Raw genomic sequence first — 15,534 nt, 5'->3', positions numbered from 1 at the left:
GAATTCTAGACAAAGTGATGACGAGTCCTTTGATGTAGTAAACGACGTGTCATTTTTGTTCTTTTTAATAAAACAACAATTGGGTGAATGAACAACTTGAAAAATAAAAAAGAAGAAAAGGCCCAAGTGTGGGGGTATGTGTTAGTCGACCCATGCACTTTGGCTTATTTTTTAAGGCTTAAGCGTTAGCCGTTAGGCCATATAGACTAGCCTTCTAGGCTGTTTTTCTTCCTTTTATCAACAATTTAAATTTATTTAAAAAAAACTAATTAAAAATATATTTTGTACATTTTTAATTAAAATTTAAACTAAGTACAAATATATTTAGAATTTATTTTATTCATAATAGTTTGATTTTTATTTTGTTTTCAATTAAGATCATACAAATATTTTGTTTTTTTTATTAGAAATCATTCTTTTTGTGTAACTCATCATAATCATTTTTTATTTGATTTTTTTTGCTGCAAGCTTCAACTTTTGTTGTCCTATTATTAAATAAATAATTGTTTTAAAAGAAATTATTAAACCTAGTCTGGTTCATTACCCAAGTCGCGAGTTTAATAAGTTAACTCGAGTTGTTTTAAGATTTTATTATCTCAATGTTACAAAAAATGTCATCTTGAACTATTTTTTTTAGTAAACCGAGTTTTGACTTCGCTTTATTTATATATGTCTCTTAACTTCACGACTTAGTATTTATTTGCGCATATAAATCTTAGTGTGTTTTGTTAAACATATGCATTAGATTTTGAGTTCATGATTAGATTTTTTGTCTACTAAAAAAACATGTTAATAACACGTGAACATTTATTTATTTTTTGCATAAAAAATTATATTAGCTCATCTCCTTCATGAAATCATGTTGGAAAGACTTGTCACATAAGCTTTAAAATATTGATGGACAATGAATCCACCTTAACTTAATGCCAAAATCTATATTTCTTAAATTATTTTTAGAATCATCATATATAAAGTTAAGTACTTATATTGTTTGGGCTTTTGATTTTGAAAAAATAAAAAATAAATAAAAATCATTGAAGCTACCTTGAAAACTTACAATCAAATAAGAAAAATTAATAAAAGCTAATTAGAGAGGAAAAAACATTGTTTATTATGAGAGGATTCATTATTAATTGGAATAGTGTAAAGATCAATTTTTATTCTTTCAAAAGATTCGATTAATTGGTTATTAGGAGTAATATAGGTTTTGTTTACAAGGTTTATTAGTCATTATTAAAATGATCAGGTCTTTTTTTCATTTTAAAAATATAGTAAAATGACTAAATTAATTGGAATAAGCTTATTTAATTGGCATCCATGGGCTTTTTTGTATTTTTCATCCTAGTTTTTTAGTTATTATCAAGTTGACTAAAAAGACAATTAGGTATTTTAATAAATATAAAATACAATTTAAGAACCAAAGTTGGTTGGCATGTGCCAATAGGTGAGAGGCGTTTATGGTCTTTTGGTGGTGCGTGCGGTATCTCTTTACATCCAAATAATAGCTTTTTGTTATGATATTGGAAGCATCAAGGCATCTCCTTTCATGTGGGGTGCACATGTCTTATGTGAAAGTGTATCGTCGACAACCTTTTTTTTTATTTTTTCTCTCCTCCCCCTGGCATTAGAGTTGACCATTTAAAGTTTCAGAGTTATCCTCTCATTTACTGATATTTCAGTTTTAGTACTTATTTGTTTATTTTAACTTTTTTTCTTGGCTTTTTTGTGAAATTTTAATTGTTTTTTAATTTTATCATTGAGTCTATAATTGTGCTTTGTCATTTTAAATTTGGGTTCTTTTAAAAACTTAAACTTCGTCATTTTTCTCATTTTGCCTCTGTTAGGTTATCCAGTTTATATGATTTGACTCGCGAGGTTTGACGGTCTTACCTAGGTTTGACGGTCTTACCTAGGTTTGTAGGTGTTTTATTTTTTGGGACTTTTTTTATTAACTGAGTTTTTTTTTTTCAATTTCATCATTATATATAGGGATCAGCAAAAAAACTGAAAAAATAATTAAACCAAAAAAAATAACCAAAAACATCGAACCATGAAAAAAACCCGATTAAACCAATTAGAATATTTAAAAAAATATTTGGTTTGGTTTGGTTTCGGTTTCATAAGCTTGAAACTGAAAAACCGAACCGAAAAAATAAAAAAATCAAACAAAAAAAAACCAAACCAAACTGAAACCAAGCCCATTAGAAAGTTTGAAAACGCCCCAAAAAATAATATAGTTTTTGGTTTTTCATATAAAATAACCAAACCAAACTTAACAATACCAAAATCGAACCGAACAGAACCAAAACCGGGTTGGGTTTTGATTTTTAATATAAAATAACCGAACCGAAACCGGTCGGTTTGAATCGGTTTCGGTTTTATTTTTTGTATTTTACAAAATTTTGGTTTGGTTGTTTTTATAGGTAAAAACCGAACCGAACCGAAAATGATCACCCCTAATTACATATTTGGATTATTGAGAATTTACCATTATTATTTTTTTCAATTTTTTTTTTATGAAATTGGCGTGACCTAATAATCTGGGTTGCGAGTTTTTCATGATATCTCAGGTTGACTCGAGACGTATTATTTTGTTATTTTTTTTTAATTTCATCATTTAACATTAAGTTATCTTGAAATTTAACTTTTTAATTTTTTACAAGCATTCTTTTTCTTTTGTACATCGTTGTCACTTTTTTAGAAAAAAAAATCGGTACACTAATTTTCGTTGGTTTTTTTTGTTAAATAATTAAATGAACTCATCTTATTAGATCTAATAGGGTCTATGACTTGAGTCGTTGATTTCTTTTCTTTCTTTAAGTGCGAATTTGATATTGTAGTACAGTGTACTTTTCAAACATGTGTTTTTTATTTTTTATTTTTAATATTAACAAATTAAAATTATAAAAAATATTAATTTAATATTTCTTCTTAAATAATCAATACTTTTAAAACATATTTAAACATAGATGAACCAAATCATATTACTAATATCTGAACATTATATTTTTTTATATTATAAAAAAATCAGCCTCGCCAGGGGTGACCCACGTATAAGAACCTAATCTATATAATTAGAGCTTCTATTTATGTCGAGTCTGTTTAGAAGTGTGGTAGCGCTTGTTTTTCAAAGTGTTTTTTATTCTAAAAGATATTAAAATAATATTTTTTTTATTTTCAAAAAAATAATTTTTGACATTAGCACATTAAAATAATTTAAAAACATTAATAAAAATATTAATTTAAAATAAAAAAAATTTATTTTTTTAAAAATCACTTTCAAAACATAATAAGATTGGCGGTTCGAAAAAAACTCGAGGAGTCACCGTCAAAAACAAACCTAATTTAATTTCCTGTCGTCTAACATGAAGCCGCGTCGGGCTCAATTGAAAATTTTAAAGAGAAAAGTACACTTTTTTTTTTTCTCAAGTCAATAAAACAAAAGAATTGTTTTGTTTGATCTCCAAGTTTTTATTAACTGCAATTCATTTCGCGAAAAGAAATCAAACAAACAAATATATAAAGAAAAGAAAAGTCCCCAATTCTTGGGTTTCAAGTTTTTTGAGTAGCTGTTTCACCAAATCAATTCAAAGAACCCTTCAAAACTGAATATCTTTTCGCTATAACTTGAAAAACTAAAGAAAAAAATACGTTCTTGATTTCATTTCCCAGCTTTTTTTTTTTTTTTTAGAGAGAGAGAGAGAGAGTATAGCATCAAATCAAATGGCAGCATCATCACTTGGCCAGACCGAGATCAACTGGGACAAGTAAACTACCTTTTCACTTCGTCTTTTATCATGGATTGATTATTGCTCTTCTTTTTTGTTTTGTTACCGGGAAAATGAACCTTGTAATAGACCCACATGAGGTTTTTGCTTCATTCCCTTATGGCACTAATATGAGATGTTTTTGAATCGTTGTGCATTTATTATGGATGATTTGAGGAACCGAGAAACCAGCTTGATGAGCTAGGTTTCGGTTTTTTTTCCTGAAACGAATTGTAAGGTGACTTGATTTTCATTTTTTTTTTTCATTTTTAAGTGGGTTTAGGGAGTATTTGTGATAATAATGAAGATTTTCATGATGGGAAATATCAGATTTGAAAAAAAAAAAATTTAAAAATAATTAAACAGTATAGCTCATTCATCTCTAGTTGGCTTATTTCCACTACCTGTTATTTTGCAGGCTCGATAAGTCTAAGTTCTATGTTGTGGGAGCGGGAATATTTACTGGGCTTACAGTTGGTTTATACCCAGTGTCTGTTATAAAAACTAGACTTCAGGTTGCTACGAGGGATAGTGTTGAGAAAAGTGCATCTTCTGTTATTAGAGGCATACTGAAAACAGATGGGGTTCCTGGTCTCTACAGAGGGTTTGGTACTGTCATCACTGGTGCAGTTCCTGCTAGGATTATCTTTCTTACTGCATTGGAGACCACGAAAGTGACTGCTTTCAAGATGGTTGAGCCATTTAATTTCTCTGAACCAACACAAGCAGCCTTAGCAAATGGTATTGCTGGCATGGCAGCGTCTCTTTGTTCTCAAGCTGTCTTTGTTCCCATTGATTTGGTATGTGATTCTTGTTCTTTTCAGCATTCATCCCATTGTAAAAATGAGGAAAATAAAAGGAGCTTCCAAGGGATGTTTATTTATCTATTCGTTGTGGTTTGAATTTCACGTTATGTAGGAGCAACCTTAATTTTTAACTAGCAATTCATAAATTTATGTCTTTAATAAAATCCATGAAGCAAAATGTTAGTGCATTATCATATGACCTCTGGTGCACAACATTTACGATCACTTACTTCATAAGGATTTGCATCTAACAAACCCATCATCCCTTTTTTTTTTCTTTTTCCCCAGAGAGAAAAAAAGGTAATAAAAATGCTGAATTTCTTTGTAGTGATTCTGTTCAGATTAGCCAAAGGTTGATGGTACAAGGATATTCTGGCCATGAGAAGTATAATGGGGGTCTGGATGTTGCACGCAAGATTATAAGGACCGATGGCATCAGAGGATTTTACAGGGGGTTTGGTCTGTCAGTCATGACTTATTCACCATCTAGTGCTGTATGGTGGGCGAGTTATGGCTCAAGCCAACGCATCATCTGGAGGTGAGACATGAGATGACTTTGCTTATTTTTCTGTCTTCTCATTGGAGAGGCATTGGTTTGCCTTTAGATTTTAGTTTTGGGACTTAGGATCTAGATTGAACTAAAGGAATTTCTTAATAATATATTTGAGTTTCCTCAATCCTCAATGTCCTCTACCGTGAGGAGGGCATCCTAACTCCAGTGAAAAGTTTCTGGAATGTATGCTTATCTGATGTCAAATGACACATAGGAATACTGATAGTGGTTATAGACAGACAGAAGCACTGTGAGGTCATGAAGAGTTGGCTATTATGGCTACTCATTATTGGGTTTGGAGCGCACCAGGTGGCTATGCTGCATGCACACAAGTATACAAGTACTAGCGGCTGTAATCAAAATCTTGTTTGTGAACTTGTGCATTCTCAACCTTTTCTGATAAAGTTGCTGATTGTTTTGGGCAGGCTTTTAGGCCAGGGTACTGATCGTGAGGAAGCTGCTCCTAGCAAGTCAACTATAATGCTAGTTCAGGCTACTGGAGGAATTATTGCGGGAGCTACAGCTTCCTGCATCACAACCCCATTAGATACAATTAAGACTCGTTTACAGGTATCCTTAAACCTACTTAAGGTTTAACCACTGCCTTGTTTCATTATTTTCTTTCTGCTCCTTTTGCATCATGTTTTAAGTGCACAGACAACCTGTAAACCAGTACCTATGTAACCTTGGAAGAGAAATCCTAAGCATTACAGTGAGTTTTAGCTTCAAATACTCTGTCAAATAAAAAGACATGAAGCTTAAGTTTCCAGCTAGACTTTTTGGCAGTTGGCTATGCGACTTAATGTTTACCATTTTCTGTATGGCTCACTCAATTGAATAATTATCTGCAGTGTTTTCTCACCTCCCTGACCCTCATTTTTTCTTTTTCAAATTTCCTAGTACTTTTGATGCCACTACTTGCAAATAAATCTTTTTTCTGGACTAGATGAGAACTTTTATTTTGTTAACATTTCTCCTTTTGCTATTGGATTTATGCTTCTTCATAACCCATGCCTAATTTTGGGTAATTTACAACCTTGCTTGAATTTTAACTTGGTGCAAAAAACATAATTGAAAAAAGAAAATATAGCTCATATAAATGCTGAAGTCATTTCTGATAATGTATTGTGGAAAAAAGAAAATTTGGAGGCCATTGCTTGATGCAATATTAAAGTTTTGGGCTTGGACTTACAATCATAAGGTTTTCCTAAATTCTCCATCCTGCAATCTGAATTTAATGGGGATTTTGTTGTAATTCAACTTTAAAAGAAGCTTCTATCTTATAAGGTTGTAGTTCCTTGTTTTCTTTAATATATATTTCAATTCTGCTTACTTGGTTGATTTTTATTTTTATCAGTTCTGCTCGTACTATTGGGTTTACACTTATTCATAACCCTTGCCTATTTTTGGGAGCTCACATCCTTGTTTTTCTATAACTTGATGGAAAAACATCATTGAAAAAGGAAAATATAGCTCATAAAATACTCTTGAAATAAATGCTGAAGTCTTTTCTGAAAAAAGTATTGTGAAAAGAGTAAATCAGAGGCCATTGCTTGGCGCAATGATAAAGTTTTGGGCTTAGGCCTACAACCACAAGATTTTCTCTAAATTCTTCATCCTGCATTCTGAATTTAATGGGGATTTTCTTGTAAACCAAGCTTAAAAGGAGCTTCTATCTTATTTGGTTTTAGTCTTCTGTTTGTACACACACACACACACTTCATTTCTGATAACTTTGTTGTTTTTATTGTTAGGTGATGGGACATGAAAGAAGAAGCTCTGCAAGACAAATTGTTACAAACTTGATTAGGGATGATGGTTGGACAGGCTTCTACAGAGGGTTGGGTCCCAGATTTGTCAGCATGTCAGCATGGGGAACCACAATGATATTGGCCTATGAATATTTGAGTATGCATTCCTTCTTCTCTTTCACCTTTGGTGTTGTGTATATCTTTTTTCATACAATGAGATTATTATGTGAGAATTTTAACATTGTTAATTTCTGATTTTGGGGCTTCAAACAACAATATGGTTTGCAAGTAGTTGGCTGCATTTCATAATCTACCCTCTAAATTCCCTCCTTGTCCCATTAGCTCCTATTGGAATGGCCTAAACCTTGTATCTGCATTCTGGGGGGTCTTTTTTTTCCGGTCATGTGAATTGTATTTTGGAATCTGTTTGATTTGGCATATTTTGAGCAGAATGAATTAAGTTTTAGCTTCATATATTGTGTTCTTACTTGATTGAGCACTTATTCTTTGGAATGTATTGTCACTCATTTGAATACTGACTAAATAGGGTTTACAGTTAGCTTAACATACAATATCCATTCATACCATCATCAAAGTATAACTTGTAACTTGTGCATGGGGGAAGCTTAATGGACTGGATGAATCAAATGGCTTCTATATCTGTTATGTACCTGTGGGCCTTTACTGCCTGGATGCTGAACTTGAGTGTTGGAGAGGCCCGCATTCCTCAAGAGCTGGTACATTTGAGAACTCTGAAACCAGAAGCTGGTCACTGGGTGTCTATAAGTTGTATGGAAGTATTATAATTGAAATTATTCAAGTAAAAAGTTGGTGCAATCAGTATTTGATATGCTTGAAAGCTGATTTGGTGCTCTATTGTAGTACCTCAGATATGGTCAAAAGATGCTTCTTGGAAGTCGGTAGCTAAGATCATCAGTTAAGACATCTGGTGTTGGTGCTTCATGAAATGATGTTTACCTTTTCTTCATCCCTTTCTTTTTCTAAACATTATTTACAAGTTGAAGTTCATTTGATTAGTTCTTTTTCTATGATAAATTCAAGCCTAGAAGATGAGCGGTGGCTTAGAATGTCGTGAAAAAAATCAGTCCCATATTTTAAATTTGAGAAAACATTTAAACCTCAACTTATAAAATATAAAAAACATATATGGTTTGAATTGATTTTTTTATTTAAAAAATAAATTAAAATATTTTCTATGATGTGCACTCAGGTAACATTTGATATTGTGGTAGTGGTTGCTTTTTTAAAGTGCTTTTTTGTTCGGAAATTCATCAAAATAATATTCTTTCATTTTTAAAATTCATTTTTGATATCAGTACATCAAAACTATCCAAAAACATTAAAAAAAAATAATTTTAAGCAAAAATAAAAATTTCAAAGTTTTGCTAAACAGCGATTGGGCCACATTCCCAAACGCTACGTTATTATGGGCTTGAGGGAGTAGTGATTTATATAGTTAACCTTTGACCTGCCCCATTTTTTCTTTTTGCCTATTTATTGAAGTCAAAACTCTTAGTTCATTTATGGTGACCATTTTATAGCTTAAAGTAAGGGAAATATCTGAGTGGACGCTAAGAATGTGTGCATATTAACATAATTATTGGAGAAGTTGCCAAAATTTAACTATATACCTATTCTTCTAGCATAATTTTTAGATACATCTCGAGAGTTTGAGATTTTTCTTGGCTGAGAGCTACCTACAAGGTACTTGAATGGTCTGTTAACAATGCCCTGATATGTGACCCAGGCCTCTCCTGTTTTTGCAATTTCAATGATGATGACCACAGTTCACTTTTGGAGGGCTTTGATTTGATAAATTTGTTCAGTTGGTTTAATTTAGGACCTGCTATCTACTATCAGACTGCATGTCTGCTTGACTATTTTTGTTTGTGATCTTGTTATTAGTTTGCTTGTTGTTTACCTTTGTTTTTCTATGCAAGTATGTTTTAATTGCTATATAATTGTATGTCTCCAATATGCTAAGTTTGAGGATACCTTGCTTTTCTCCATTCAGAGCGGCTGTGTGTAAAGGATGAATAGATGTGAACCTGCTATTGCTCAATGTAGAGATTTGGGTCTGAAGCTGGCTCCATCAAGTTATCTTTGGAACTGGTTTTTTTACACATGCAGAAGAGTTTTTCTTGTATTCATAACCCTGATACAGCATTGTTGGTCTTTAGCATTATCATACTATTGAGGAGCCAACCTCATGGCTATTGAATCTGGATTAGTTACGATATTTTGAAGACTTTTTAATCCAGGAATGCAAGGTTAGGATAAATGAGTCAATCAGATGCTCTGCAGGTGTATCCTTGTAGCAAAATATTATATTTGCTAGATGCAATTATAATGTGATTTTTCCATTTTGAACTAACAGAATTATTTTTGCATTATCTGGAAGACCACAGAGATAAGTGTTTTAGCTGAAACAGTTGTATGTCTGAACAAAATCTCTTCCATAATAAAGTTTGATTACTCATTGAATTCAATGCCAATATTTGGTCCTCTGGTTTCATGCAAGAGTTGCAGGTTGTTCAAAATGGTAGTTATTTGGGTTCGGGTGATTTAAGCGCTCGCTACTGCAATATCATCAGTGAGAGAAACCAGCAAGGGAAAATTGTGCTCAATATCATCCGTATGCGTTAGGCCTCAGACTTGCTTAGTGCAAAAGCTTGCCAAAGATGCTGCAGTTCACTGAAGGTATTGTTTACAGCAGTTGCCTCAGACTTGCTTAGTGCGAAAGCTTGCCAAAGATGCTGCAGTTCACTGCAGGTATTGTTTACAGCAGTTAACATGCCGTGCATCTGCTTGCAGAAATCAATTGTTGCCAGCTTCCACCTTGGAGAATTAGGAGGCAATGATGGATTGTGTTGCAACAAAGTGCTCAATTTCTGATGAATGAAGGTGTAATTTTTGCACTTTAATGTTAGAAGGAAATGCTTAACATCCATATTGATTTAATCATCTTATTTCTAGAGAGCAATGAAGATAAATGGATAATAAGAATTGAGATTTAATGAACTCATCATGCCTTAACCAACAGGGTTATTATCATTTACTTACACTCATAGGCCAATATGTATCTTGGCAATCTCATCGCCTAATAGGCTTTTCCAGAACAGCAGAAAAGAAAAGCTCATCTCCATCCTTATCTGTCTTTGGTACCACTCTCCATAGTAGTTTCTTGTAGCTCAGGCTTTCAAACTCATCCAAATACAGCTTCATGACCTCTTTCGAACAGAAGAAACGATCCACCCAGAGGAGCCCCTTTGGTCGAAGAGCACGGTCCCAATCAAACAACACAAATTGGAGAAGTTCCTTCCCAATCCAACCATCCAAGAAGAGAGTAGAATGAATGATATCGAGTGTGTTGTCAAAGAATGGCAATCTTGATCCAATCGATAGATACAGAGGCAAGAGGCCTCGTAGTGCAATCACCTCGTTAAAAGGGGCCCCTAAATTTAAGGTTGCTGATGCAATAGTAACATTTCTTTCCTTCATAAGTGCAGCAAATGTGCCAGTTGTGGGGCTGAAATCAAGTCCAATACGAATCTCTCTTGGCTTCAATGCTAGAACTTGATCAATGGTGAACTCAGCTGAAACAGACTCGTTAGTTGGGATCTCCCATCTCCGTTTCGAAAGATCGAAACAGTCTGCACATTTGAAGAAGCCTCTTCTGCCTCTTGTTTCGTTGGAAACAAGACACGAGTAGCCTTTGCATTTATAATGACTCCACAAGATGTTAGCATCACTAGGTTGGGTCCAAAGAGAGGAGTTCACAGGAAATGGCTTGTTGTAGTTTGGAGATGCTCTTGACAAGCATCTCCTTCTGGGCAAGGGATCACATCCACTGGTAATAAGCTTTTGAGCCAAGTCCCAATCATCTGGGCACATACCATACATTTTGTAACTCATGAAACGCTTTATAGTTGTGGCCATATGGGCACATGTTAAGCCAATGGAAGGACTGATTGCCTCCACCCCAAGAAAGTTCTTCTTGCCGCTTGGCCTGTTGAGTTTTGGAGAGGTATATTCATGAAGCTCACCTGTGTTGAATACCTTTACACCAGGTGGTTCTTGATCTTCACCTTCCCCAGCTTCACTTAAATCTTCTTCCACCCTGCTCATTCCATCGCCACTAGCAGGAGCATTGCCTGATATGCTGGAGAGGCTGTTAACAAGCTTGTCCACTGATACGGCTATGCGCAGAACTTGATCAGAAAATTTTGCTACTTTTGATTCTGAGCTTTCATTGTGAAGCTGCCCAAGCAAGGCTCCTAGTTGGGTCTGCAAATTGGAGATTTGGCTATGAAGTGAATAGGGCAAAACGATAGGGCTGTGTGAGATATCGTTCGGGCTGGTGTCGAAGAACAAGTGAGGTAAAGTGTTGGTGTCGAAGAAGTGTAGATAAGAGACATCGGAACTCAAGATGACAACTGTGAGGAGGCTGATGAGCAAGAGAGGACATAGCATTGTAAGAAGGCCTCCAGGACGACATTGTAGAGACCTTGAGCTGCTTTTCTTCAGCATCTTCTAAGACGAGTCTCTTTCTTCCTAGAATTGCCTTGAGAAGATTGCATTTTGATTTCAATCTCTTCTCCTCTTTGACAAATTACAGGCTCAGATCCTGATGTTAATCTTATTTTAATGTTTTTATCTTCCCTAGATTCTTCATTTCACACATTACTATCACTAAACTACGTGAGAGGCAAGTTTCTTGATCTTGGATAGTGTTAAACTAATACAAGTAGCTGATTTCATGGCTTAAAAACCCTGAGCACAGAGCAACGCCCTGTCCCAGTGTTACAAGCCCTTCGTATTTACTATTCATTCGCTTGTATCAGAATGAAATCAATATTAATTGCTTTTTTTTTTTAATTTTTTTTTTAATATTTAACACCATGTATGTATTTATGTCTGATTTTATATATATCTTATGTATGTATGTATGTATGTATGTGTTTAGTTTTGATCAATAAAAAAGGCATACAACTATTATTTATTAAAAATAAATAAATTAGAAGAGTCAATAACAATCAACGTACATTGGAAGGGTAGTTAATGAGTTTAATAAAAATCATAAAATAACTATTAATTATTGAGAAAAATAATATTTTGAGCAAATAATAAATAATGGAAAAGAAAGAAAAACAAAAGTAGAAGAAGAAAGGAAAGTGGGATGGGATGCGGGCCAAGCCTCGCTTGGACGGGACCAGTTCCACGTGTCATAGCCACTTAAGAAAAACAAGAGATGATGAGTGATGCGTCACCGTTTTTATGAGAAAATTAGGGGCAGTCTCCAAAACTAATTGCAAAAATCTAAATCATGATGGGAAAAAACTGTAGATATGCTTTGATTTAATATTGATTGTAATAGTAAAATGATATTTTTGTTCTTTATAAAAAAAATTAATTGAAAATTGAACAGTATTGGAAGGTAAAATGATCTTTTCATGAGGTATATTTATCATTCTATATTTAGTAAGGGGTAGCTCAATTTTTCTTCAATTTTTTTACATAGTAAAATTACTTGAATATCATTAAAAGCAAAAACAAAAAAAAAAAAAAAAAAAAAAACACTTGCTTGTGACCTAGGGGTAATTTCAATTTTTTACTTTTTTAAGCACAAGGTAATGACCTAATTGGTCTTAGAATCAAAATTCTCAAGGTCCTTCAGGGGCTTTTGTGTAATTTCATAAAGGTTTTTTCATAGTAATTATTTGGTCCTAGGTACAATGTGGTAATTTTATAAATAAAATAAACAAAAAAAAAATTATTGGCGCGTGCATTGAACGCGTCAGTGCGTCAAAAAAATTATTGGCGCGTGCATTGAACGCGTCAGTGCGTCAGCCATTCCACTGCTTTTGAGCGATGCATGTGGATAATCCACTGGGCGACACATGTGGATGACTTAGGCGATGAAAAACTTCCTTTTAAAATGTCATTGGATTCCCTACAACATTCCCTTCCTTAAGAGACGGCTTGTGCTAGTTGTTTCTTAGCGGATTATCACCGACAACATTTTTTTTATTTTTTATCTTTTCTCTCTTCTCCTTTGAAATTTGCACTGGCCATTTAAAAATTCACGACAATCCTCTTAGTTACAAGTATTTGAGTGTCAATCCTCTTTTTTTTTTTGTAATTTTTATCATAAGCTCTTTTGTAGGTATTTTTTAAATTTTTTTTTCAATTTCATCATTCAATTTAAATTTATTATTTTTTGTTTCTTCAATTTTGGTCTCGATTCTTTTTATTTCTTAATTTTTTTCCTTGTTTTTTCTGTAAACTTTCAATTATTTTTAATTTTATATATAAAAAAATAATTTGTTATTTGTTTTATTTAATCCTTATTCTTTTGGTGGCATTTATTTTTTCTTTTCAATTTAACCCTTAGACCCAAAATTATCCATCCTCTCATTTGTTTTTTTTTTTTTCAAATTTGATCCTCATTCTTTTAATTGATATTTGTTTTTGGATTCTTTTGTATAATTTTTTTTTCAATTTTATCATTTTACATTTAATTTTATTAAAAATTATGTTTCGTGATTTTTTCAGGTTTGGTGCTTCTGATCAAATGGTTCAAGTCATCGGTTTTATAAGTTACATGGTTGACAATGTTTATTTAGTCATTTGCTTTTTCAATCCCATTACTGTGCATTTTTTTTTTTACAAAATAGGCTTCACGATTTTCTTTGTTTTCCTTTCTAATAAATTATCTCAATCTCATGACCTAACCAATAGATTGGACAAATTAACCCAAGTGGGTTAGCATCTTCTTTTTTCTTTTTCTTTTTTGCTTTTTATTATTCTTTCTTCTTTTAGATCCTTTTGTGTGGTTGATTTTTTTTTTAATTTGATCGTTCAATATTTGGTTTGTTGAAAACTAGGCTTCATGGTTTTTTTTTTTTTTCATATTTGGTGCTTCTGGTCAAATGGATCATGTCACATGTTTTATAAGTTAATGATGTTTTTTTTTAAAAAAAATAGGTTTTGTGATTTTCTTCATTTTCCTTTCTATTAGGCTACTCGATCTCATAACTTGGCCTGTGAGTTTGGCGAGTTGATCCAGGTGGGCTCGAGTTTTTTTTTCTTCTTATAATTGCTATTTTTTAATCCTTTTGTATGACTGATTTTTTTTTTTCAATTTTTTTTTCAATATTTGATTAGTTAAAAATTAGGCTTTGAGATTTCTCAAATTTGGTGTTTTTGGTCAAATAACTTGGGTCGTAGACTTAATAGATTAACATGAGTTGACATTGGTTTTTTAGGCTTATTATTTTTATTGGGAATTAAGCTTCTTAATTGAGTTCAGTTCTAGTATTTCACGAGTTATGATTTTGAAAGATTAAATTAGGGTTGTCTTTTTATGTTATTAAATTAACTGAACTTATTAAACTTTATCAACTTAATGAATCGAGTCTCGAATATCTTTTACTTCTTTAGAAATCCTAGCGTCGCCTTAACTTTTTTCTTCTTATGTTCAAAAACTTTTGGTATGCCCGCGGCATTATGCCAACCACCGATATAAGTTTACTCATGTCACTTTTTTATTTTATTTTTGAATTAAATTTCTTTTTTGTTTTTAAACTTTGATATTTGGTTCATTATAATTGGACTTTTTAATTTTTGTCGAAGTGGGTTTCATAGTTTTCTCACAACCTCACACCCCATATCGTGGGTTTCACAAGCTAACCAATGTTAGCCAAAGTCGATTCAATGTGTTGTCATTTTAGTATTTTTTAAAAAAATATATATATCATTCAATATTTCATTATTTAAATATTTTAAAAGTGTTTCGACTATTAAACATTAAATTTTTTACTTCTTAATCTTTTTATACAAAAAAAAAAAAAACAACCAACCCGCAACATAAAACGAACCAAAAAGTTAGTTTTCACACTAGTTTTACTCCCAAACACCTTAGAATTACAACAAGAACATGAAAACCATTTTTGAACCTCAAAACATATTTTAATCAACTCTAGAAACTCTTCAAAAATTAGTATCTCTCCTCCCTCCTCGATCCTCTCTTCAATTTACTTTCAAGGATAATTTTTAACATAGTAAAGTTTAGGGACCAATTCAAATAAATCAAGGAACAAAATGAATACATATTTGTTAAAAACCAAACACAATAAACTCATATTTTCAAAGAAATTATTTTTCTTTTGGGTAAATGACCCCATTTTGTGTCAAAACAGCTCAAAACACGCTTTTGATTCATCTAATAGAGCATATGTTGTTTTTGTGTTGTAAAAACATTTTTGAAAAAATTTAATTTTTTTTTCTTTACATCAAATTAATATTTTGGATCATTTTGATATGTTGATATCAAAAATAATTTTTAAAAAATAATAATAAAATATTATTTTAATATATTTCTGAGTGAAAAATACTTGAAAAAACAACAACTACCATATAAACTCATAATTTCAAAGAACTCATTTTTTTTAATTGGTAAATGACCCGATTTTGCGTCAAAACAACTCAAAACGCGGTTTTGATCCATCAAATAGAGTATTTGTTTTTGCATTTCAAAAATACTTTTGAAAAAATTTTATTTTATTTTATTTTATTCTTTATTTTAAATTAATATTTTTTTATATTTACAAATTATTTTGATGTGCTAACACGAA

The 15,534-nt window shown here is 32.2% G+C and overlaps 2 protein-coding genes across 4 annotated transcripts; one reads left to right on the top strand and one right to left on the bottom strand.

Annotated features, from left to right (window-relative positions):
- The first annotated feature begins 3,423 nt into the window (after positions 1 to 3,423).
- On the top strand, positions 3,424 to 9,919 carry LOC7480589 (uncharacterized). 3 transcript variants are annotated; one of them, XM_024600069.2, is made up of 6 exons: positions 3,425 to 3,767; positions 4,186 to 4,567; positions 4,915 to 5,111; positions 5,552 to 5,696; positions 6,881 to 7,034; positions 9,428 to 9,919. In XM_024600069.2, exons 1-6 carry the CDS (start codon positions 3,724 to 3,726, stop codon positions 9,442 to 9,444), a joined length of 939 nt encoding a protein of 312 aa, XP_024455837.1. In that variant the 5' UTR covers positions 3,425 to 3,723; the 3' UTR covers positions 9,445 to 9,919. The 3 variants fall into 3 exon arrangements, with proteins under 3 accessions (XP_024455835.1, XP_024455837.1, XP_024455836.1); XM_024600068.1 differs by lacking the exon at positions 9,428 to 9,919 and adding an exon at positions 8,913 to 9,393 and having other exon boundaries at positions 3,428 to 3,767; XM_024600067.2 differs by lacking the exon at positions 9,428 to 9,919 and having other exon boundaries at positions 3,424 to 3,767; positions 6,881 to 9,393.
- A 72-nt stretch (positions 9,920 to 9,991) lies between these two features.
- On the bottom strand, positions 9,992 to 11,428 carry LOC7480588 (probable methyltransferase At1g29790). The gene has a single exon (XM_024600117.1). It carries the CDS (start codon positions 11,426 to 11,428, stop codon positions 9,992 to 9,994), a length of 1,437 nt encoding a protein of 478 aa, XP_024455885.1.
- Between the last annotated feature and the right edge of the window lie 4,106 nt (positions 11,429 to 15,534).

Source organism: Populus trichocarpa, chromosome 4 (assembly GCF_000002775.5).
Source record: "Populus trichocarpa isolate Nisqually-1 chromosome 4, P.trichocarpa_v4.1, whole genome shotgun sequence".
NCBI lineage: Eukaryota > Viridiplantae > Streptophyta > Magnoliopsida > Malpighiales > Salicaceae > Populus > Populus trichocarpa.
The sequence above is the reverse complement of the archived record's forward strand: the minus strand, read 5'-3'. Positions and strand labels throughout refer to the sequence as shown.